Here is a 23,058-nt window from a genome sequence, read left to right as displayed (position 1 = left end):
ATCAGAGAGACACACAGGAATTAACAAAACCTGGCATGGCAGTTACGGATTACTATTCAATTACTATTCAATTAGTACAGTGAGCACGTGTTTAAGATCACTGCTCTCTAGTGACAACTTGCACAAAAGAGAGAAGGCAGGCACAGCTCACACCCAACCACCTGCTCATCATTCTGACAGGACCTTCTGGGGTGCTTTCTAAAAAATCTACATGTATTTCCATGGAACAACGAAAATAAAGAAGTACAAGCCTCAAAGCAGCCTGCAGGCAAAGACAGGTATCTGTATTCCCTTTTGCAGGTGCACAGACCAGGAGTCCAATATGGTTTGCTCTCATGAAGGACTGCTGGTCTGAGCAGGCAGACTGTCCGTGCTGCTGCACAGTGCAATCAGGTGTCCATGACTGCCAATGTCCAGGAATTGCAAAGTGACAAATGGGATTCCACTGCTTACAAAAAATCCATAGGCAAACTACTGAAATGATGCAGCCACATCACACAGTGTATCGGTAGCAAAGGAATCACCTTACTGACTGGCACCTTTAAGTACTACTGTAAGAAGATGCCTCCATTTATTTTTAAGCAAAAGTTTCCACACACAAATAAACTGAACTCCAACCAATCCACACTGCCAGTTCGCTCACAAAAGCAGAGAAAACTATGTCTTACCCAAAGGGAACTGGAATCACAAGAACTGGGAGCAGAGAGAAAGAATCCAAGGTTGGGGGGAGAGTGTGATGATACTGAGAGGACTTGAGCAGCAGTGCAGACTGCTCTCATCAGGGATACAAGATTATACATATATATCTAAAATAGAGAGCCCACAGCCATGAAAATGCAACCAAAGACTCTGAAGCAGACAAGCAGTCTATGACAGCAAGTTTGTCATTTGTGGTTCTCTATTTCGGCAAAAAGACTTCACCTCAAAATATATATTTAGGTCTTGCCCATAAGACTATTTCAAAACGCCATCTGAATGTTCTAAGTTCTACCTCTAGACACAGGTACTCATTTATCATACTTATATAGCAACTTACGACTCCAGCTTCCTAAAGCATTTCACAATCACATGCTTGCAGTACCCTGCAATTTCAAGCCCTGCTAGCGTGCCTTCCGTAATAATCCGAGCACAGAGTATCACTCAGCAGTTACAAACAGGATCCTGTGGTCAGGTCAAGGGAGCAACCAGTCGGATAATGCCCAGTTTTTTAAAGAAGAAGCTAAGTAGCACTGTAATCCAGCTCATCAATCATACGTTTGCTCCTGCAGTTGCGCTGCTTGAAAGAGGGAGCAGACAAACGAATCCCCCAAATTATATACGTTTTGGCTGAATTCAAACAGCACTGACAGCCTAATGCTGTTATCAGCTCCCCCATTCACTCAGACAGCACAGAACCGTGTGTTGAACCCAGGGCCCCCAAATCTGCTGCCGTCACCAGTGGGTATCAATACAGTTGCTTGGGGCTGAAAATTGTTTCTCACCCCATTTCTTTCTGAAAAGCTGTTCCTACCCACTCCAGCTACAATGAAAGATCATGAAGGCTGAGAAGTCAACCACCAAAAAACCCGTGCAACATTAATTTGGGCAGGCATTACGATAGGCTCCAGCTCCCCCAGACTGCATTCAAGGACTCACAGAGTGCCTTGCCCACATTCTACACGTCTGCAGAAAAACAAAATCCTGCATACAAACTGTTTTGTTATACAGCTCTAAATACATCCCAGAACTGATTCAGCTCATGTACTGCAAGATCCAGGAGAAAGGATTAACACACACATCTTGCGCTGAAATACCATTACTGTGCATATTCCCCAGCACAGCGAACAGAGCGTTTGCAGGCCTTAATTTTGGCATTTCCCCGTTTTGTGTCTGCCTTTGCAATCTCAATAGATCCACTGTAGCTGATCCACATATGTGTGTGCAACCTATTTACGTATTATGTGTTTGTAAGATGTTTGTTCTATCCAGCACTGAGCTACTTTATGTGCTCAGCATGCTTCAGGAAAACAGAAGTTAAAGGCAAAACCTCCCTATACAAATAAGCACCTTCAAAAAGAACTGACAGACCTCAGACAACGACCTAAAGTGAACATTGTGACAACCTCCCCAAAACAGTCAGTTCTTCCACCTATTCTAAATATATGCATCTTCTTCCTCAATTAAGCCAAAGGTCTGCTTAATTCATACTGATATGTTTGACAGAGAGAAGCAAAAGAAACAGATGGCCAGTGCTCGTGCAGGTCTGGTTGTGCAAAACGGTACACAGTGTGTACATAATGAAGCAGTGTGAAATGGAGATGAACAGGGATTCATCCAGAATTAAAGGAAACGCAGTGGATATTATACAGGAAGTTTATAATGGGCAACTGAACCTGAGTCCTCAGGACTGAGTGACATTGATCCCACGTGTGGCCAAAGAAACCATGCTGACAAGAATAGCTGCAGTTGGTCTGCATTAGCCAGGAGCCAGTTTGAGAACATATGGCAAAACAAATGATTCAATGCAATCTGCTCATTCTGCTGCTTCCCCCAAATATTGCTGTAGTAACATCCTCTGCTTTTTGCCTTACTACATAATGTTACTATTTCAGAGCATGGGAAACACCTGCATGGATGACAGAGACCTACAGAATTACCAGCACCATAAGCTGCTGAGGAGATTCTCATATTCTTTGTATAGATCTGCTTGAGAAATTTGGACATAACTTGCTTCTTGCTTGTGAGAAAGAAAGGAAGAGCAGGGAAAGCTGGCAGGACTGCCTTCCTCATTCATTTTCCTTTTTTCCAGCTGTTCACAAGGTTAGGCAAAGAAGCATGCATCCTCAAAGTACATCTCTGGGTTCTACACCAGGCACCCCAGATCACAGCCAGCATGTCTGTGGTCTTTAGTTCTTTGAGGGTCCTGACAAGAACATACTTGTTTCACCATTTAAACCCCAAAACATCTACTTTCTGACCTCTAATTTCTCAAGTTAAAAATCTCAGTACACAATGGAAGGTTTGGGCTTTTCATACTAAAAATATGTTCCTTGTGCAGATATACCTGTGCAAATAAAAGACCAAGCACACGAAAAAGCAGCATCACCTGAGATGTCAGTGTTACCATCATTCATTTGTCTAGGATGCATCTAACCATGTTTATTATTTTAAGAGCCATGGATTTCCTGCAGATCCAGGCGGCACCGACTATAAAAAAAACTCCAGTCTGCTGATCTGTAAATGAATGTCTGTCCACCTGTTCAGGTTTGTTCTGGAAAGGCCAGGATTTAGAAATGACTCTAATTGTTCCTGGGGAACTTAACCAGGTGTACTCAGACTGCTCTGATTCATCGAGGTTTTGCCCTGGTTCTTCCAGGGACCTGCTGAGCAATCCTGTCTCCCTCCTCTGTGCTCTTCCTTCTTATTTATCTCTGCCTTTCTCATCCAGTCACTGTTTGGGTCACAGTACTCCCAACCCTTTGAAGCTCTAAACACACAGCTTGACAAATTAGAAGTTGCCCCACTAACATGCGTGACACGCTGCTCAACAGCACATTGATACACACAGCAGTATAATACATAAAATTATACAAATAATTTTAATTGAAAAAAAAACAAACCTCTGTGAGTCTCCTAAAATATTTTGCTTGAAAGATGAAACTCCATGCAGAAGGCACACCAAAATCACCAAGAGCTCATTACTCACCTGCACCTATTACAACTACACACTACTCCCCATCTCTGGACATTTCCCTCCTACTGTATTTGTTACCTAGAGATAAATCAGAAGTTGCAGCCTCCAGGGCATACAGTACCATGTCACAGTGCAGCTCCAAATTTAAGTCTCCTTTGTTAGTGTGAAGTCGTACATAGCCCTTCTTCTTCACATACTGGTATCTCACAACATCATCTTCAATAGCAGCTGTAACAAAACAAAAAGCAGTAATTAGATCTCTAGAAGTTTATTCATTGATCCAGATTCTGCTTTCTGGCTTATTCCTCTGGAGTACACCAGGTCTTCAGGGGCGGTACTCTGCAATTTATCTCCAACGGCCTCACATTAATCTCTCTGTGCAAACCACCTTCCATTACAGAAAGCCACCAACTCCTTGATAGCCAACAATACAATATATAAATTACATATATATGCTTTTAAGTCACAGAAACACTTGATATCATATACTGTAATTTTCAAGTGACGTCTGCCAATCACAAACATTACTTTGAAACCAAATAATTTCTTGTCAAACTTGGAAGTCAAACAGGTTGTCATCAGCCAACCACAAACTGCTGCCATATGAGGATCTACCCAGTTCTGGAAACAAATGAAGCTAAATTACTGGAAACATTACTGGAAAGTCAAACCAAGGGATCAATCTAGAATATTTCCACTTCTGTTGTGTCAAAATGTCCAAAACACTTCCAGTGCTCAAAGATTCTTGTGTAAACCACTGTAATTCAGGAACATGACCTCGTAACCATGTCATTTCAGTGTGGCATTCAATCTTTGTTCAGTACTTCTACACTGAAGAGCCCAAAGCCAGACATCTCTCCACACAGACATGCTAACTGCTCCACTATTTAATAAGTTCACTATTTAATAAGTTCACTATTTAATAAGTTCACTATTTAATAAGTTCACTATTTAATAAGTTCACTATTTAATAAGTTCACTATTTAATAAGTTCACTATTTAATAAGTTCACTATTTAATAAGTTCACTATTTAATAAGTTCACTATTTAATAAGTTCACTATTTAATAAGTTCACTATTTAATAAGTTCACTATTTAATAAGTTCACTATTTAATAAGTTCACTATTTAATAAGTTCACTATTTAATAAGTTCACTATTTAATAAGTTCACTATTTAATAAGTTCACTATTTAATAAGTTCACTATTTAATAAGGCCTACAGATTTATACTGAGGCTAGAAAATGAAAGAAAATCTTTACATTATTGAAATGTACTTTCGCATAGATTACAACTTTGAAAAGTAGTAAATCAAAAGTTATCATAAAAAAACCTGCTCTTAATCTAACCAAACTAGGTTAGACCAAACGGGTGGTAAAGATTTTGTATGCAATACCAGGAGAGATTACACTTCACAGCTAACTTACGTAAGCAGATACCCCATTTTGTGGGTCCCAGGCATAGAAAATACATGGAACTGAAATTAATGTTGTAGGTAACTGCCATTCAGAGGTTAAGCTAATGCATAACAGCTCCATTATTTCCAGAACGAGATCACTGGAAAGTGCATACATTTCTGCATGAGGGATGCATTTACAAGGCATCGTCACTGACTGCTTATCAACGCATTCCTTATCCCTGCAAAAGTGTGTGTTCAAGGGAGCACACCTTAAAACTGCAAGGTAAGCAAACAGCTTGTAAGTACATAGTTCTGGTACCTGCTTCATGGGTAGTTTCAGGTACCATTGCAGTGGAGGTGAAGGAAGCACTTACTGCTCCAGTGGAATAATGGGCCTGTTTGCAGAAGAAAAAGCAAGAGAAAAATACATTAGATCTTAGAATTTATCTATTTAAAATACCATATACATACTAGATACTGCACAAGCAGTGTAAACACACAAGTGGCATTTGCATCATCCTTCTGAAGTCAGACTTCCTGCTCTGGCTCCTATAGAAGGGACAGATATGTGATGCACTGGTATTTCTCCATCTGTTCCCCATAACAGTTGGCCTCTAGTGAAGGCTGCCCAGGCACCGAGCTGAAGCGGCTTACTCCTTCCACAACAATTTAACACATTATTACACAAAGATCTTATGATCAGAATTTAGTCCTCATAAGAGGCCATATGCTGCATTACTACTCTTCCTTGTGCAAATGTAATCAAAGCATGAAAACACAGACATCCCAGACTGACTGAAGGAAAGAAAATACTCTGCCTGGCTGGAGGAGATCTACATGCAGACGAATGTTCCTTTGGATAACCACAAACACACAGTAACACACACCTGGAAGAACATCCTTTAAAATATCCCACTGAAAATCCTGCATTACAGTGGAAAAAATGGGGAAGCAACTGAAGTTGATTTATGTATTTGCCCACAGCAGAAATGATTCACCTGTATTGCCCTTAAGGCGTGTTCCCTCTGCCAGGAATGACAAAGCAATGACAAACAAATTCAAAGCAGGAGATTGCACCCTGGGAGAAAAAGATTCTCCCAGCACATACACAATGACCATATAAGACAGGTTCCTCCTTCTTGCTCTATTTCTAAAGAGTTTGGGTTCATTCATAATGGTTCAACAAAGACATTCACTGACACACACGACGCATTGCAATGGAATCCCAGTATGATTTCATATTCACAACTATGATCAACTTCCATGTGACTGAGAACACAGGGATGGTGTCTGTTCATCCTGCAATATTTTCTCTTCAAGAAGTATATTGGTGCCAAAGTACAAATTGCATCAACTTACGGCATTCAGCTTATCCACTTTCTTCTTCTCAGGAGCCTTCATAGTGGCTGCTAGAATCTCGTCACCTTTGAATTCCTTATACAGCTCCAGTAAAGTCTCTCGGGTCTCTGTATTTGTGTTTTTCAAGTAATAAGATGGGTCCAATTTTGCTTTTTCTTCATCTAGATAAGACAAAGTTAAATCATTCCAAATTAAAAGAAAAATTCAGTGTTGTTCAGCTGACTGCACCCCTTGTTACACATATGTCTTCCAGATCTCTCTATATTTTTAAAATAAAAAGTCCAGTAACTATATCTGCTCCTGCAGAAGCAACAACAAGTAGCAATGAGTAACACTAAAGACAAGGTAACCTGAAACACGACACAATGAACGCTGATATGATTGTGAAAACAGAAAATCAACATCAATCATTGCAGAAATCTCCTGGGAACCACTCGGAATTATCCAAGTTCATGCAAGTCTAACCAAAGAAGGAATAAAAAAAAAGGTACTTTATTTTTTACTGAAATAATTTTAGGAGTATTTTAGAAAAATGTATCAATCTTAGTTTGGAAGACGCCCGCTGCCATCCAGCCAGAAGGAAGGACAGCACGCTGCCACGGCTCTGACATGCACGGAGTGCCCAGCACACAGCAGGTGGGAGCGACCTGAGACAGGATGGAGATTTGCTGCTCTTGGCTCTGCTGTGAGGATACTGGCAAATCATTTTTCCTCCTCTTTTCAGTTCTCCCTCCCCACATACTCTTAAAGGACAACGCTCTGTGCCGGCACGGCACTCACAGACACTCAGATCATGATTTCTAAACGAACCACATCTTTGATACAAAATTTATTGACACTTTTGATGCAAAAGGGCCAGTTCCAAATTCAGGCTGCTGTTTTCTCAGCCTACCTTCAGCTCAGCCTTACCTGGATCAACCACTTTTATGTTGTTCTTAACATGAAAGAAGTTGGAGACGTTGAATTTATCCAGGTTTGTTGGATCCTGCAAATAATGATTAAGAAAAACACGATCAGAGAGCTCCATGGGCACCCACTTCATGCAGCAGATCAGCTGGAAGGGCAGACACCCCTGCAACAAACTAGCAGGAAGAGACGCTAAATACCACACTCTCCAGATCAGATCGATTGAAAAAAAAGACACCATTTCTTAAATTAATCCAACCCAAAAGGCAGCAGCCAGCCTGCTCAGTAGGCTCCCCGAGGAGCCTGGAATTCAGTCCCAAATGTAGTAGCACACACATTTTGCTGACAGAAGTTGCTATCGTACCTAAGCAGAGTATGTATAGGAGAAAGGTTGTGCAGCTGCAGCACCACGATCCTCTTCCTTTACCCCGTGGTTTGGTACCATACCTAAGCAAATCACATCAGCTCTCTCCCCCGCTGAGATTTACAGTGTTCTGTGAGCCTTTGTCCAGTGCTTCAGAAATACAAACAAACTCCAGAGCAAGTCTGTGCAGTCAGAACTGTGCTGGTGAAATCTGTGCTTACAGAATGACATCAAATAGATAGATGAAATACTCAAAAGGGCAATGTGAAGCGGCCTTATGGAAACTGTTCAAAGACCATTCAAGGCAAAAAGCAGAAATAGGCAGATCATAACTGTGAGCCTTTATACCATCCCCAGGCGAGTTTCAGCATGACTCTGACCTTCTCTTAGAGAGAAGCACAAGGAATGCCCACCGGCGATCAGAGGTGCCCCATACTGTTACTAAACAGTCCTTAACCTTCCTCTTACCGCCATGTTGGGGTTTTCTCCTCAAGCTCCTCTACAACAAAGGAAGGTCAAAGTGTCAGCCCGGGAATTTCTGGGAATCCCATCTTTCAGAAGATCATTTAAAATCTGTATGACCTCAATATACCACAGCTGGACATTCGGAATGAAAGTACTGCAACATGCTACACCCGGGACTGCAGCGCTGACACCAACAGCATTATCCCAAATACGTTTAACAGAACCTCTCAATCCTGACAATTCTATTTCTGCTAAATGTGCTGGTTAACACAGAGTTGGTAGCTCTGTCCCTTGCTAAATGATTCAATTATGCCTTTCATTTATAAAACCAAGCTATGTCAGCCTGCACCCCAATGATGCCCTCCTGGCTTTCTTTTGTTCCCTTTAGCAATCACAAAACCATTTTCTGCCGTTGCTGCCCGCCCCGCGATACCAACTCTGACATTTTCATCTGAAATGGACAGCCAAAAAAATACATATTTTATCTTTAAGATACTGCATTAGAAGCTGAGCATCCTTAAATGAACCTCGCGAGGAACAGGATGTTAGGACTGACTTGGGTGCCCATGGCAGCACACAGCCGAGCTCAGGGACATGTCCCCGTGTGCTGCAGGGGATTTGAGCCAGGCAGCCTTTCCAGCTCCCTTTCCAGCTCAAACGGTTCCATGATTCCATGGTTCTTTACCCATTTCTGTAACCTCTGACTCCCGCACTCACATATCGTTTTTATTTTGTGTCAGTAGGAATATGGCCATCCTCACACGCAGAGATAATTCCAGCCTTGTGCTCTGACAGTCACTGAGATACGTGGAGAAAACCCAGACAAAGGGCTCAGCATGCTTCCAGAAGACACAGCTTGCCTACTCCCTCCCAGACATTCTTCACTTATCACAAACTGCAGCTTTTCCTGACAGGAATCACTGCCTTGCATATCAATGTGCCACCACGAGGGATGAGGTAAGGAAGACAGCTTACCCCTTCCAGGAACGGAGGAAAATAATCTGCATACTAATATTAACGCAGACAAATGGATTTATAGCAATCCACATTACCACCATTGGTGGCAAAGCTGAAGGGCGAGACTGAATTTGACCTCTCCTGAGGTACAGACAGGAAGGGGGGAGGTCAGGAGACAGCAGGGAAGATGAAGCAGATAACTTCACTGCATTCTTCTAAATAAAGCTTCTAGATTTACTGCTTTGTACATTGTTCAAAAGCAAGCAGCAGTAGATGGTAATTCTGGCTGCCTTAAGAAACCCGGCGCATTGTGCTCAGGGTGGCATGACTCAGATTAGCCCTGACTGTTCTGCAGCCACAATTCATTCCGATGTTCACCAGCTTAACCGGCCTAATTGCTGGCATTGAGCAACTCCACCAAACTGTTTGTACTCTGCCTTCCTGCACGGCACTGGTTGGGGCATTAACCCACAGGCAGCTCACTACGAGGGGTGCTGGAGTGCACCCACAGCCAGCACAGCCCCACACCACCAGGACAGAACAAGGACCACGTCCCATGTTCTGCAACACGGCCAGCTGGGCTGCCCCAAATAAAGGACCAGGAACTGAGCGCTGCCTGCCTGCACAGAGACCAGAGCTGAGCTGAACCGAGACGAGATCAGCCTACTTACATCTCAGTGTGTTCAGAAATACACAGCTTGTCAAGAACTACGTCTTGACCACGGCTGCTTGGATGTACAGAAACTGTAAGGCTGATGCAAAGAATAGCAATACCCCGCATGAAAGAGATACGGACCTGTACAGTTGAGAGAAAAAATGTCAGAAATGCTGACAATAAAGAGAGAACGTGAGGAAAAAATAACACCTGCACTGTAGGAAAACAGAGAGTCTGAGCGCAGTTTGTGGCAAGATCACACCACTAAGAAAAGGCAAATAAAGCCTGGGATAAAGAGCTGCAGTCTAAAATAAGCAGCAATGACAGAGTACAGGAAGGGGACTGAGCACCACGTGTTCCCCTGACACTGTCAGCAAGATATGAAACCACAACAGGTGCCATCTTTTTCCTGAATAACTACATCAAAGTTTCTGTCAATGCCACGTCTGGTAATTAATCTCACACACCAGGACGTGGTTATTACACTTCATGTCCTGCCCTGAGGGGCTGCAAAACATTGCACAAGCTGATGGAAAGCTGCTGTGCAACACCCCAGGACCTCTGCATGCTAGCAGGGAGGAAGGCCGGTTCTGTCCACATCAGTGCAGGAAGCACTGTGGATGTGCTCACAATGAGAAGTGTGACACAGACCTAGCATGGTGTCATTAACCGTTACTGAAATGCTGTTACTTTGGGTCTTTTTTAGCCCCAGATCCAAAATAATTTGTCATTTTAAACAATTAAACTAAAAGCAGAAGGTCACAAATAACTGTCACTAAAGATGAGAGTCCAGCTGAGGTGCTGCTCACCAAACAAGGCAGCTGGAAAGGGCTGTGATTGCTGTTTGAACAGCGGTTAGCGCTGAGCATGGAACAAAAAGATTTTTATGCAATTATCTCTGTCCTGAAAAGAGCAATTTTTTTGTGCTTTAATTACATACATTAGGAGACAGAGGTCAGCCCTGAGGTCACATGCTATTCTGCTGGCAGAACATCCCCAGCAGCTGCAGCTTTGCCCTTTCTGCATCGACAAGGAAAAATGCGATGGCACAACCTGTGACCGTACATTACTCCAACCTCCCATCCATCACCTGTTGCAGTGCCCAGCACAGGTACCTCACCTGCTTCCTGGCACATTCAGAGTCAGACTCTGGAAACATCATTTTCTATTGATAAACAGAGCTATTACAGACAGTCCTATTCAGCTGTTGTTTGCAAAGCAAAGGATGTTTTTATAGCAACCTTCTTTATATTTATCCTTTGGACAGACAGCTGGGTCAATGTTTCCCACTCACTCCCAATCCCAGCGCCTTCAGACACCACAGCACTCAGCGAACAGGAGGCAATGGGAACACAGGCAAACAATAAACGTCAGAGAATCGAAAGGTTGGTTTTTTTAAGAGAAGCAGGATTTGGGACAGAGCTCTGGAGCTACAAACTGAAACACAACAGATTGCAGTCACGAACTCTGGCCAAGAACCAAAGCCACAGGTGGCAGAGCTTGGCAGGGCGAAGCCAACACACTGCACACAGTGCTGACAGCGAGAGAATTTAGGAAGGAGACGCTGGTTTGTCTCTTGACAATTTACATGAAGAAAATCACAGCAGGTTCTTACGCCAAATACACAGCGATACTTTAACACCCACGAGCCAAACCATTTCAGGTCGTGTTCTGCCCCCAGCTAATCGAGTTGGCTTTGGGTGGCATTTGAGTAGAACAAGAAAAATCTCGGTATGGCTGCAGGTTGGCAGCAGGCGTCATGCAGTTCAATGGAAAATGGTCAGAATCTCTTCCAGTCCTACCCCAAAAATAAGGACAGATTTGCTTTTTTCTGATCTTACTTGAGAAGAGCATGCCACAAGATTGTACACTACAGACGCACAGCTAACAGCAACCTGCAATGAGCAGCTTACTCAAGATGAACCAACCCCCTCATGCACTAAGAACATCGTCCTAACCAGACATGGGAGATACAGGAACGTACGGCAGCGACCTCCATGGAGCTGGAAGCTGCTCATGGACACGTTACGCCAAGCAAGAAATTCTACACGTTAGGAACAGAATGGAGATGGAAAATATCAATTAAAAATACACCCAGAGAATGTTTTGCCAGTTACTGCATTTTGAGATTCAGGAGACTACAGGACATGTGGCTTGAATGAAAAATCAAAGCCACGCACATCCCAGGACTCTTTGTATCTACACTCTCATATACACACACTATGTGTACATTCAATCCTGAACCTCGCGAACGTATCAAAGTATTTTTAGATGAGTGAATATTCCCATCATTTGCTCCATCCTGTCACAAAGAAATAATTTTCATTCACTCACGTGAATTAGAACTTCTGATTACACACACCTTGTATTCAGGGAAATAGCGAGCAAACAACTTCAGATGCATCCGCCCAAGGTCACCTTTTCACATTGCATCCCTGACATTTGTTGTGCACCATCCCCTGTTTTTAATTTCTACAGTTCAGCATTCTACTGATCTGCAAGGCACACACAAGTCAGTGTAGAGGTGCATCAGCCTTTATGTTGTATGGTATCTTTCTGGCTCATCTGGATAACAAAGACAACAGAGCAGTTCCCCTTCTGCCCCCCTCTGCAGGAACAAATCCAGAGCAATGCCTCTCTATTCACTCAGTGATAGAGCACAAATATCCATAGCGTTTCACTTCTGAGAAAAGAACAGCAACACCACCTGCATTATAGGACATGTAATGGCCAGAGCAGCTTACCTGCAGTGTCACAATGTCTTGCCGGGTGAAAGGCTCATCTGTCAAGAGATCCTTGTAGCACTTTGGCCTTATGTTCAGCTGCTCAACTGCCTAACAGCCCAGTGAAAGATACAGCTATTAACCAATGAATTCTAACACATAAGCACTGCAAGTACATACACGATGCCACTCAAAAAGCACAATGATAAAATAATAGCACACTTCTTTCTTAACTGGCAGCTGCAATGTTTTCATTGCATACCTGAAGATGAAAAGCCATTCAATCCCTATAAGTCATCGGGTTTTCCTCGTGTCTTTAAAAACAATTTTAACCAAATTCACCACAGAAGCTCTGCCAAACGAAACCCCAAACCCTTCAATTTTCTAGGAGAAGTATTTTACAGACAGTAGGAGACAGGTGGCTTTAACACAGGGCTGACATCTACCCTGCTGCTACAAGTCAGCCAGCAGTTTGTGAGGCCAGCCCGTCTCCCTGCTCTTCTTTTCCTTGGCTGTAAAACACAACAAAGCCTACCTACCATTCTCAAGTGTAAATTACTCATATCAAAACGTGACAGACAACATACCTCATAGGCAAACACATTTCCTGTTGTCTTGATGGCCACAATATGGGAGTTATTGGTGAATACAGTAAACAGCACCGGGCAGTGGTATTTACCTGAGGGACAGGAAAAAAGAGGGGATTTAGCATGGTGCCCTCGCAGCTAATTCGAAATAGCTGATTTCTGCTACTTCTGCGAAGGACATTCACATTTCTTTCTAACACTGACTGTAAATTCAGAGTGTAGGTAACTGTGCTTCAACTGTGCTTTGATTCTTCAGAGCCAAAGAGGAAACAAAAGTGAAAAGTGACACTTCAGAGAATTATAAACCAAGCAATGAAAGAGCAGCTTTGAAATGTGCTGCCCTTAGTGTCCCAGCACAGCTTTGTCCAACACACACGGCATCAATGAAGTATCACATTAGAACCATTACTGCTGTAATTAAAGCTCTGCTGAGAGCATGGGCCTGTACCTTAACACGCCCAGAACTCTACTTTTGGTGTTGTTCCCAGAAGTAACGTTTAGCTCACACCCAGTGAAAGCTCATAGCAACTGCTGTGCTTTCAGAGAGGAGTGTTTTGCATTCGAATGTGGCAAGCAGAATGCCATTAAATCTGAGCACGTTATTCAATAAGGAACACAGCTTCTGCTCTCACCAAGCTGTGAATTTCCCCCAGGAGGGTCAACATAAATATTAAGCATGTCAATAACAAGCACACTGATGGGAGCCAGTGTATGAGGAAAAAGGACGGGATGAGCTCCGCAGAAGCAATTAATGGAGGTTGTCAATACTTGATCATTTTGCTAGACCTGAGTGTTTGGGTGAGATTCTAAATAGGCTGGGCCCGTTTTGTTCTTTTTGGCCTAATTACCATCTGAAAATCAAAACGAGCAGGGAGGTCAGAACAGAGATATTGCTCACAGCACCTGCAGGGACAGGAAGGGAAGCACCTGCAGAGTATTCACCGATTAAGGGATTGGCCAGAGGAGGCACTGATCTCCAACACAGAGAAGCAAGCAGCAGCTGAGGACTATTTCTGTTGATGTCACTAAGTTGAACATGAATGACACAGTAAGGAGAAAGTTTAAACAGGGCCATCTAGTAGAGGCAGCGGGGTACGGCCCAGCTGACGGGTGCACAAAGACACCAATGAATGCGAGGCCTTGCTCTAGCTGCATGCAAAAAGAACAAACCACCACGATGCCAGTCCTAGCAAACGCACAGAGCCTGAGGTGATGCTGAACTCCACCAAAGAGGGACCATGAAGTGGAAGGGACTGCTGTATCTGAAGACATTCTGCTGGACAAGTATGAACAGAGAGGGTTCTATGGATGCAGCAAGGCTTCTACATGTTAAGATTTAAAGATCTGCTGATAGGCAAAACCATAACATTTTAGTCTCCCTGTTTCGTTGCTCTTTCCCTCGATTTGTTGATGACACAGCACTCACCTTGCTATGGAAAAGAACTTTATGAGTGCACAGCTGCTGTCATTCCACCCCAGAATTGTGAACTGCACTTTCACAACGTCTTTCAAGAACTCTGGCTACAGTTAAAACTGATCATTTCTAACCCCCTGCTCTTGGGACAGAGGGAACACAAAACACAGAGGAAATCTATCAGCCAGGGAACAGACCTTGCATTCTATGGACCCTTGTAAGAGAAGGAAACAGACACTCCTGAACTTCACTCCCACTTAATTTTTGCCAGTCTCATTTTGAAGGGGTCATTATCTGCCTTGCAAAAGAGAGATTTATCTCCAGTTTCCTGCCTTGATCCCAGAGTCCTCACTTTGATGGCAGACTTTATACCTCTGATCCTGCAGAAATACAGCTGCAGGCTGCTTCCTCATGCGTGCCTAGTGACAAAATCCCCCACATTCATTTGAAACCAACTCCTTTTGTGAACAAAAAGTTGCTCAAAACCAAGGGAACAGCAGATAATACCATACATAAGTTAGGAAAAGAAAGAGAAAATACAGAGCCATTTCTGAGAATTTCCTTCAAGTAAATGCTCCCTTGGCCCAGGGGTAGCTGTATTACAAAGAAAGTGCTGGATAATTCACAGCTCCCCAGAACAGAGAAAAACAGGAATGGGGCTTTAAAGGTGAACACACTGCTTACAGCAAGCAGTTATCCTACTCAAAATACAGTAACGGCAGGACAGAGCATGAGCTATGGCACTTCACTGGGAGTCAGGCAAACCAGGATTTATTACAGCGTTCATTAAGAAAGAAACAAGCCAACAAGAACAGAAAGTTAATGTACTTACCTTCACTGTTCTTAGCAAAATTCAGCTTTATAAGGGACTTGGCATCTAGTTTCTAAAGAAAATGAAGCATGAGGAAAATTAATGACAACAGAATCTAAACATGGAAATAACAGAAATGACAATGTCAGTATTTTAATAGTGCATCGTGTATTAATGCTATGTTGCAAGTTGTCTGGATCAAAAAAAGCCCTGGGATTGGGGGCTACAGCCACAGGAATAAGGTTCACAGTGCACAGGAATGGGGATACAGCCATAGTTATGGCACTGTATGACACAGCACGGGGCTGGGCAAAGAAATACCTTCAGATCTCCCAGCGCAGGCACCTGAACAGCTCAGGGAGGTTTTCATAATGCAGCCAGCATTTATAAACAGATTTGAGCAGAGATCTGCCAGCCGTGGGGCTGGCTCTGCCAGTTCAGTCGTGATGGCAAATAGCGATAACCGCACCAATGAAAGCCTGGCAGCGGGGCTCTCTGCCCACAGGAGTTCCTACTTGTGGCCCAGGCCGCACACACCAGGGCAGCTGGGCTCATCTGCTCGCAGGAAGGCGCTTCTCCAAGCAGTTTTTGTCCACTGGTAAGCTGATGGGCTGCCAGAAAGGCAACCATCTCTCTAATGTATTAGCCAGAAAGGCAACCATCTCTCTAATGTATTAGCCAGAAGTGCAGAAAGAGCTAATAGGAACCAGATGGAGAAAGGAAGAGAGAAGCCAGGTTGGGCAATACTGTTTTTCTTAGAACACATCACCAACAAAATGAAAGCACCGTCTGCATGCTGCCGGGTTACAAAGAAAGGGCAAAGGCAACAGCAAGTCTGAAATGGCAGACTGAGCGCAGAACCTTATTCATTTGCTCATCGGCCTTTTTGCTAGAGCAAAACTGTCACAGGAGCAGTAGGGGAACAGCAGAGCCGCCAAAACAAACGTATGAGCCTGGACAGATCCCTGCAACTTAAAACAACTTAATAACACAAAGCAGCGCCCATCTGTTGCAGGACAGCTCAGGAATTACATTACCAAAAAGCATTCTTTAGAAATACCTCTGGAAACACCCATCAGTTACAGAAAGGCCTTTGCATTACGTCCCCTGCTCACTGGATCAGATCATTGTTAAACAGAAATGGAAACAGTTTCCTAAGAAACAGCATAATGTGGTTGAAGATTCAGGCTTCACATACTGACAGAAACTCAGTGGAGAAGAGACCAAACTCCTGCAGAGCCTTTAAAGGCAGCAAAAGCTGCAATGCACTGTTTCACCTGCCAAAATACCAAGTACTGTCAGAAGTGCAGCCAAGCCCTTGGGCTCTTACTGGATACCCAGGGGAACCGTGTGGTGTTTTGGGTCACATCTTTCCATACTACACAGAAAGGTTCATTTTCAGCAGCAGTTACTCGTGGTGCATCAGCTGCTCGTGCTGGCATCTGCTCCTCACCAGGACCAGCTCTTACATGCCAGCAGTGTTAAAAAACAACACAGCGATGTCAGACAAGAAGCACACCTCCTGCCTGGAGCCTTTCCCGGGACGAGAGCCCTGTATGAGAAGTGCTGCACAGACATGAGTGCGATGGGGCGGTGTGCCAGCCCTGCCCTCCCAGCAGCCCCACATCACAGGGGGTTTCTGGTGCCAACAGCAGGCCAGGCTGGGCCACCTGCTGCACAAATCGGGCTGAGAGCTGCCCACGAGAAAACATGGACAGTGCAGTCAGAGCCACAGCCCAGAGGTACTGAGAGAAGTCAGTGAACACATGTGAGGCATGGAAAGACAGGACGGGGGATTTAGGCTTTTGTCAAAGGCAATCTATGGAGCACCAGGATGGCAAAGCCAGGCTCTGATCCGCTACAAAGGATGGCCCTGGTCTACAAAGGCTGCTTGGTGCTGGGACCCAAGTGCAGCGTCATGCAGCATGTCTGGAGCATAGCACAGCCTGCACACAGTGCTTCCAGCAGGGCTGGCGTGGAAAAGCCATGCTGCTTTTCACAGAAACATGTTACACAGGAAACTAAGACAGAATGTGACATAAAACCCTATTTAATCCCCTTCGCCCCACCCCATGTTCCTCTTTTCATTGGAAAACAGTTATCTCCCATGTGGGTGAATCTGCTGCTATTTATCCTCCATCAAAAAAAGGCAAAGCTTTCTAAGCATCATCAGTTTGTTGCCATGGTAATGTCCAGTATGCCACAACCAGGCACCAGCCTTCCCAAAGAGAGCAGCAGTGAGTGAGCCCTTACATGAGCTAAAGCTCTTCTTCCCATGAATTTCTCACTAGCAATAAGACACGACGGAGCTCAAATATTGAATGTACAGCTCAGGTTCAAAACCGTTTCTGACCTGAGCTCCCCCCACACAATCACCACCCAGTTTCAGCGAGGAAAGGAAAAAGCAACGTTTACAAGAAACACTTGGTCTAATTAAAATTCTGAATTCATAACAAGGATGAAAGGCCACAAGCACACAGCGCTGCCCACAAGCAGGGATCAGAGCTGCACATTCACGGCTAAAAGCATCTGAAGCAAGAACACGGGACAGCAGGCGTGCTTAATGGCATGCGGGGCCAGATGCTCCGTGGCAAGGAAGGGCTCAAAGCAGCCCCAAAGAAAAGCAGGCAAGTTCTGTCCCTGCTGCCTCCTCTCGCAGGCAACTTCCAGCCACCAGCAGCCCCGGCCCATCTGTCGCTGACACCGAAGGGCGCTGCCTTTGTGCACAGCCAAGCAGAGGCCGTTATGGAGCGCAGGCTAACGAGGCACAGCGGCAGCTTGTGGATGGGGCACGGCGGCTGTTCCAGACCAAATCATCCTTTGTCATCACTGTGCCTCTCGTGAAGAGTCGACCTACAATCCTTGTGCGTCAGTCAGCAACGCTCCCCGAGTCCCTCCAGCCCGAGGCAGCACGTTCGTTCTGTTAATGAGGCTCTGACCCGTTGGATACAGGCTGCAAAACAACGCCAGCCCAGCGGGCACATCTGACTCTCCCAGCACACGTGGGCAGTTGGAGCTGCCTCCTGTCGACGCACACCAAAGCGCTCGCACTGCCACTGCTGCTCCGAGGGCTCCCATCCCACACGCAGATACCCAAATACAGGAGAGAGCCAAACCAAACTGTAATACTGAGCACAGCATTGCCTACCAAGCACCAATCTACCTGCACGCTACCAGATGAATTTTGCACTAAATTCTTCAGACTGCACCTGTTATTCACTGCACACAACTTCCAATTTCAAGAAGCCCTCACATCATTTTTCATGCTATAAAACCTTCAAGAAGGGATTACAGTGTTATTTGAATGCTTGAATATTGCTTGAATAACTCCACGCATACCGTCGTTTATTTTAGGTGTTGTAAATAGATGTAATGATAACAAAAGGCACTGGAAATCCTCAGCAAGTCTACACACCATAAGAATGCAATGGAAAGAGCAGTGCCAGTTTAATAAGATACGTTTCATTCATGCAGTTCAGTGTTTCATGGGAAGATCGGGGTGAGTGGCCAGAAAGACAGAACAGCCTCCTGAGTCAAACTATGGTTTCCATGTTCAGTTCAACAGCATCAATGTAAGACATGTGTCATAAGAACAACACCTACCAAGTGCGTGGCTTTCAGCCCCCAACTGAACTGGTACAGAAAAGGCACAAAAGGTCCCTCATTACCCCCCTCCTTTGTATTTCTGCATTTAAATCTTAATTAAAACCGACACCATATGGTCACCAAAGCCTTGTCCACACAATCATGAAGCTGTGCTTGCTAACACGCACGGCTCTCAGATAGCAATACCATAGCAATAACAATGCTGTACCAAAGAGCATGAATGACCATGAGAAAAAGACATGCAGTTCCACGTGTAAGTCCAAACCCTCAGGCTTAACGCACTCAGCAGATCTCTGTCTGTCCAGAGATCCACAGGTGTAAGGACTTGAAAAATAAACTCACCTTTCAGGACAGATAAAGGCTGGCCATTAGTGATGCTGCAGGCACTACTGCAAAGCACAGCTATGGTTTCAGGAGAGGAATGATCTACTATCCCTACGGTCACTAATAAGGAAGGAGAAAGTTCTGGAAAACCCAGCAAAAAAAGCAGTTCTTTTTCTGGTTATCAGCCTCAGCATCACCACAGGCCCTTCTGCTTTACATGACCATTTCCAGATACAACACACACATTCCCAACTGCTCCTCTGGGCAGGAATCCCACCAAGGTGTGCTTCTATCCTGGGGCATCAAAAATTCACGGCCACGAGTCACCGTGAGCTCACTCAGACTGCTGACTAACAGCTGAGGAGCCCTGCGGCCCAGGCAGCACAGCTCTGCACAGAGCTGCACAGCACAGAGAAGCAGAGACCTCAGACAGCCCTCCAGGACTGCATTGCTGATGGCAATCCACACTCTGCTGCTCCCTGTCTAGAAGCACACCTGGAATAACGTGACCAAAACCGCAACCTACAGCACATCACCACATCTACCGCACAAGATGGAGTTTGAAGCCACAGTGACACTGATTCACCCCATGGGGGTCACGTGAAACCTGAGGTCACACACGCTGAGCTCAGGCCGCAGTGCTTCCCACCCCCTCCAGCACAGCCCAACGTCAGCCCACAAGTCGTGGTGCTCAGCACACTGCCCACATGCACACAGCGGGCTCTGTAAGGTGATAACGGCACACGGCTGAGCTGCGGAGCTGCAGTGGGAATTCAAGCTGTGCTTTAACACTGCACCCTTCAATCCGGGCTGACGTATTTCTCACACCTCCAAAGCGGTGAGGTTTCTCCACTCGTAATGCTGCAAAACAAGAACAAATACTCAAGCCCTCTTCCTCACTGTGTTCATTTCTCAAGTGAAGAAACAATAACCAGCGCTATCTACCTCGGTATCTGTGCTTTCAAAACACGTACATGGTAAAAACACTTCCAGATTAAGGAAGTTTCAACTTTGCTCCACTTTCCGCATCCTTCTGGGCAGGATTTCCCGTGGTCAGACAGCCAAGGGCTTTTGAATGCAGTAAGAAGGGTATGTTTGTTTTCAAACTGGGACCGACATGACCAGCAGTAACGGCAGAGTCCTCCTTCACCTCCCAACAAGTCTCTGCCACCCCAAGAGCAGCAGCACGTCTTCATGTGATTGACTGAGATTGAAAATACTTTGTGTCCTCACAATAAAGCCCAGTAAGAGCAGCCGCCAGCACCAGGAGAACAAGGAGCTGCCAAATGTCTAAAAAACGTGTTGGAGGACTTTTCCAGGGCTATAAAACGAGCCTTGGTTGCAATATTTTATGTTCAGGTATAAAGGTGTTGGCTTTGGGAGCGGCTGTAAATATTCAAGCAAACATCACATTGCCAGCCCTCGCTCACACAAGCGATTTAAGGAACCAGCTGGGAGCGGTGCTGGGTGAGGACGCTCACTGTGTGCTGCCAGGGCTGCTCGGCCAGGCTCTGTGCACAAGGCAGGCACCTGACCAGCCCCCTCTGCTGCCTCACATCACCATAAACCCACCCAAATGTGCCCATCTCCAACTTCTCGTCCACGGGCACATGCTGAGCCCAAGCTAAAATGCTGTGCTTGAAAACCGTCATCATCTCCCTGTATCCGCCTGCTGGGAGCACCTTCAATCAAACACAATCCGTCTCAACGGTAATCGCCGCCCACGCCACAGACCAGCCCCAAATCCCGTGCCACGGCTGCCCCCTCGTGGTCAGGAGAAAAACTGCACTCACTAAGGGAAAGGCCTCAGGAAACGAGCAAGTTTGTGCTTAAAACCTGCCTTCAAAAAGAACTTACGCTCCTTTAACGTATCAGAAGACAGAATGATTTCAATAGGGAAACACCTCCGGTATTTCATAGCTGTCTGGTCCTTCAGAGCTCCACACAGAAAGCAATCCCGTCACAATTACCATTTACCTTACGGACAACAATTTGCTCACAGCAAGGCAGCACAAGAGCTCTTCTCATAGGCCCATTCTTTCATTTTAGCAAACCTGATGTCGAAAGGTTCACATTGTCACTACCGTTCCACTTCTTTTACTTTCACTGAGGCATTTTTTTTCCATGCATTAAACAGGAAAGTGAACATCAAGAGAGCCGACATATCAGTGCATGCAGCCATCACTCACTTCTCCCGTGATTGGATTGGTTCCGTACTTCTTTATCCAAGGAACGATGCTTCTGAAAACAAAAGGGAGCAAACTGTGGGATGAGCACCATGAGAAACCTCTGTTGTTTTAAACAGGCACAGTCAATTCCCGCCATCTTGCTTGGATTTAAGATGGTTACGCAGCTGTAACCAAAGCAGTTCAGCAACACAAGAAGAGCTGAGAACAGGAACTTACAGTATGTCAAAGACCGTCCCATCCGGCGTACAAACCGGGTATTCAAATGGCTGCAGAGACAGACTGGGGAAAAAAGACACTTTTTTTCAGCAAATTCAGCTGGAAATCATGACAATAACAACAGAAGCTAACAATGTTTTGCTGATGCAGCTACGTATAAACGAAAGGCTTACACTAATGAAAACAATGAGCAGTTACCAACACCCACTACCTAACCTCGTGCAAGTTACACTACAAACAGAGTTCTGAAGGGGTTCCAGATGCAGCTGAGCACCCAGAGCCGCGGGGTGGATGCTGCGATGCTCCCTAAGCACAGCACGTTCCATCAGCACCTCAAGGAGCAAAGCCAGCAGGAAATAAGAACACAGCTGAACCTTCAGTCTGCTTTATGGCAGCGTCCGAGTGGCACACACTCCATAACCGCCTGTTGCATCACTTGTGCATCCTTCAGCCACGGGATGCAGTCCCAGCAGGCGTGGGCAGCTCTGCTGTCATTCCCACCCTTACCCGCTCGTTTCCCACCGCAGTTCACACCAATGGAGTTCCTCTGGGCAACGTTCAGATTCAAACCTGTGTCACTCACTGATGATAACGCGTCGTGCCGCCTTACCTGCAGTGATCGAACGAAATGCGCCTGAAGTTGGTCCGGGGATGGTCTGTTCGTGGGGCAGAAAACACGGGTTAACGGCAGCCGGTCGGGGCACAAACACACACAAAGTGCCACGTGCAGCCAGTGCGGAAACGGCCTGTGAGCACACGGGAACACACACATACACACACACACACACACACACACGCACGCACTGCGGTACGGCTCGGGACACCCACCTGCCTTCTTGCCGCCGTAGAACTGCGTGTACTCGGCGCACGTGATGTACCTGCGGGCACAGCGCTGTCAGCACTCGGAGCGCCCTGCCGCCCATCCCGCCCCGCCGCCCCCCGCTCACATTTTGTCCTTCTGGTGCTGCCGTTTCCCCATGGCTGCGTTCCGTGTCCCGGACCGGCCGATGTCCCCCCGCCGGCCGCGCTCCTTCCGGTGCGGTGCAGCAGCGAACGGCTCCGCAGGAAACGCGTGCGGCGCGCGGCGTTCCGGGGCGGCACCGAGCGGCGGGGAGCGAAGCGGGCGGAAAAGCTCAGCGGGCGGAAAAGCTCAGCGGGCGTCTGCCGTGCGGGCGGGTCCCGCTCGTGGCGCCGAGCTTATCTTCGGGCCGATCACCTGCGGAGCGGAACTCCGAATCCCGGTTAAACGGCGCTACCGCAGAGCAGGCCGGCACCGCGCGGGGTGTGCGCAGGTCAGCAGCCCCGGGCGGCAGCAGCAGCACCGCTCGCTGGGGAAGGAAGAGCCCGCGGAGCGCAGCTGCTCTCCGGCCGCGTTACGGCGCCTTGCTGGGCGCACATTCGCCTTGCTGGG

General features: G+C 45.9%; 1 protein-coding gene across 1 annotated transcript in view; it reads right to left on the bottom strand.

The window, feature by feature from the left end:
- Positions 1-22,784, bottom strand: part of PPIL2 (peptidylprolyl isomerase like 2) — a 47,753-nt gene extending 24,969 nt beyond the window's left edge. Inside the window, exons 1-12 of the mRNA XM_072351161.1 lie at positions 22,595-22,784; positions 22,476-22,525; positions 22,258-22,303; positions 21,648-21,710; positions 21,432-21,483; positions 15,334-15,385; positions 13,088-13,179; positions 12,522-12,611; positions 7,340-7,415; positions 6,431-6,591; positions 5,391-5,466; positions 3,795-3,901 (exon numbers count right to left, since the gene is read on the bottom strand). Coding sequence (XP_072207262.1) covers positions 3,795-3,901; positions 5,391-5,466; positions 6,431-6,591; positions 7,340-7,415; positions 12,522-12,611; positions 13,088-13,179; positions 15,334-15,385; positions 21,432-21,483; positions 21,648-21,710; positions 22,258-22,303; positions 22,476-22,525; positions 22,595-22,626 — 897 coding nt within the window. The 5' untranslated portion in view covers positions 22,627-22,784. The remainder of the gene's footprint in view (positions 1-3,794; positions 3,902-5,390; positions 5,467-6,430; positions 6,592-7,339; positions 7,416-12,521; positions 12,612-13,087; positions 13,180-15,333; positions 15,386-21,431; positions 21,484-21,647; positions 21,711-22,257; positions 22,304-22,475; positions 22,526-22,594) is intronic.
- Positions 22,785-23,058: the final 274 nt, after the last annotated feature.

The sequence above is a fragment of the Excalfactoria chinensis genome, chromosome 16 (genome assembly GCF_039878825.1).
Source record: "Excalfactoria chinensis isolate bCotChi1 chromosome 16, bCotChi1.hap2, whole genome shotgun sequence".
Classification (NCBI taxonomy): Eukaryota; Metazoa; Chordata; class Aves; order Galliformes; family Phasianidae; genus Excalfactoria; species Excalfactoria chinensis.
Note: the sequence above shows the minus strand (reverse complement) of the source record. Positions and strands in the feature narration are given on the sequence as shown.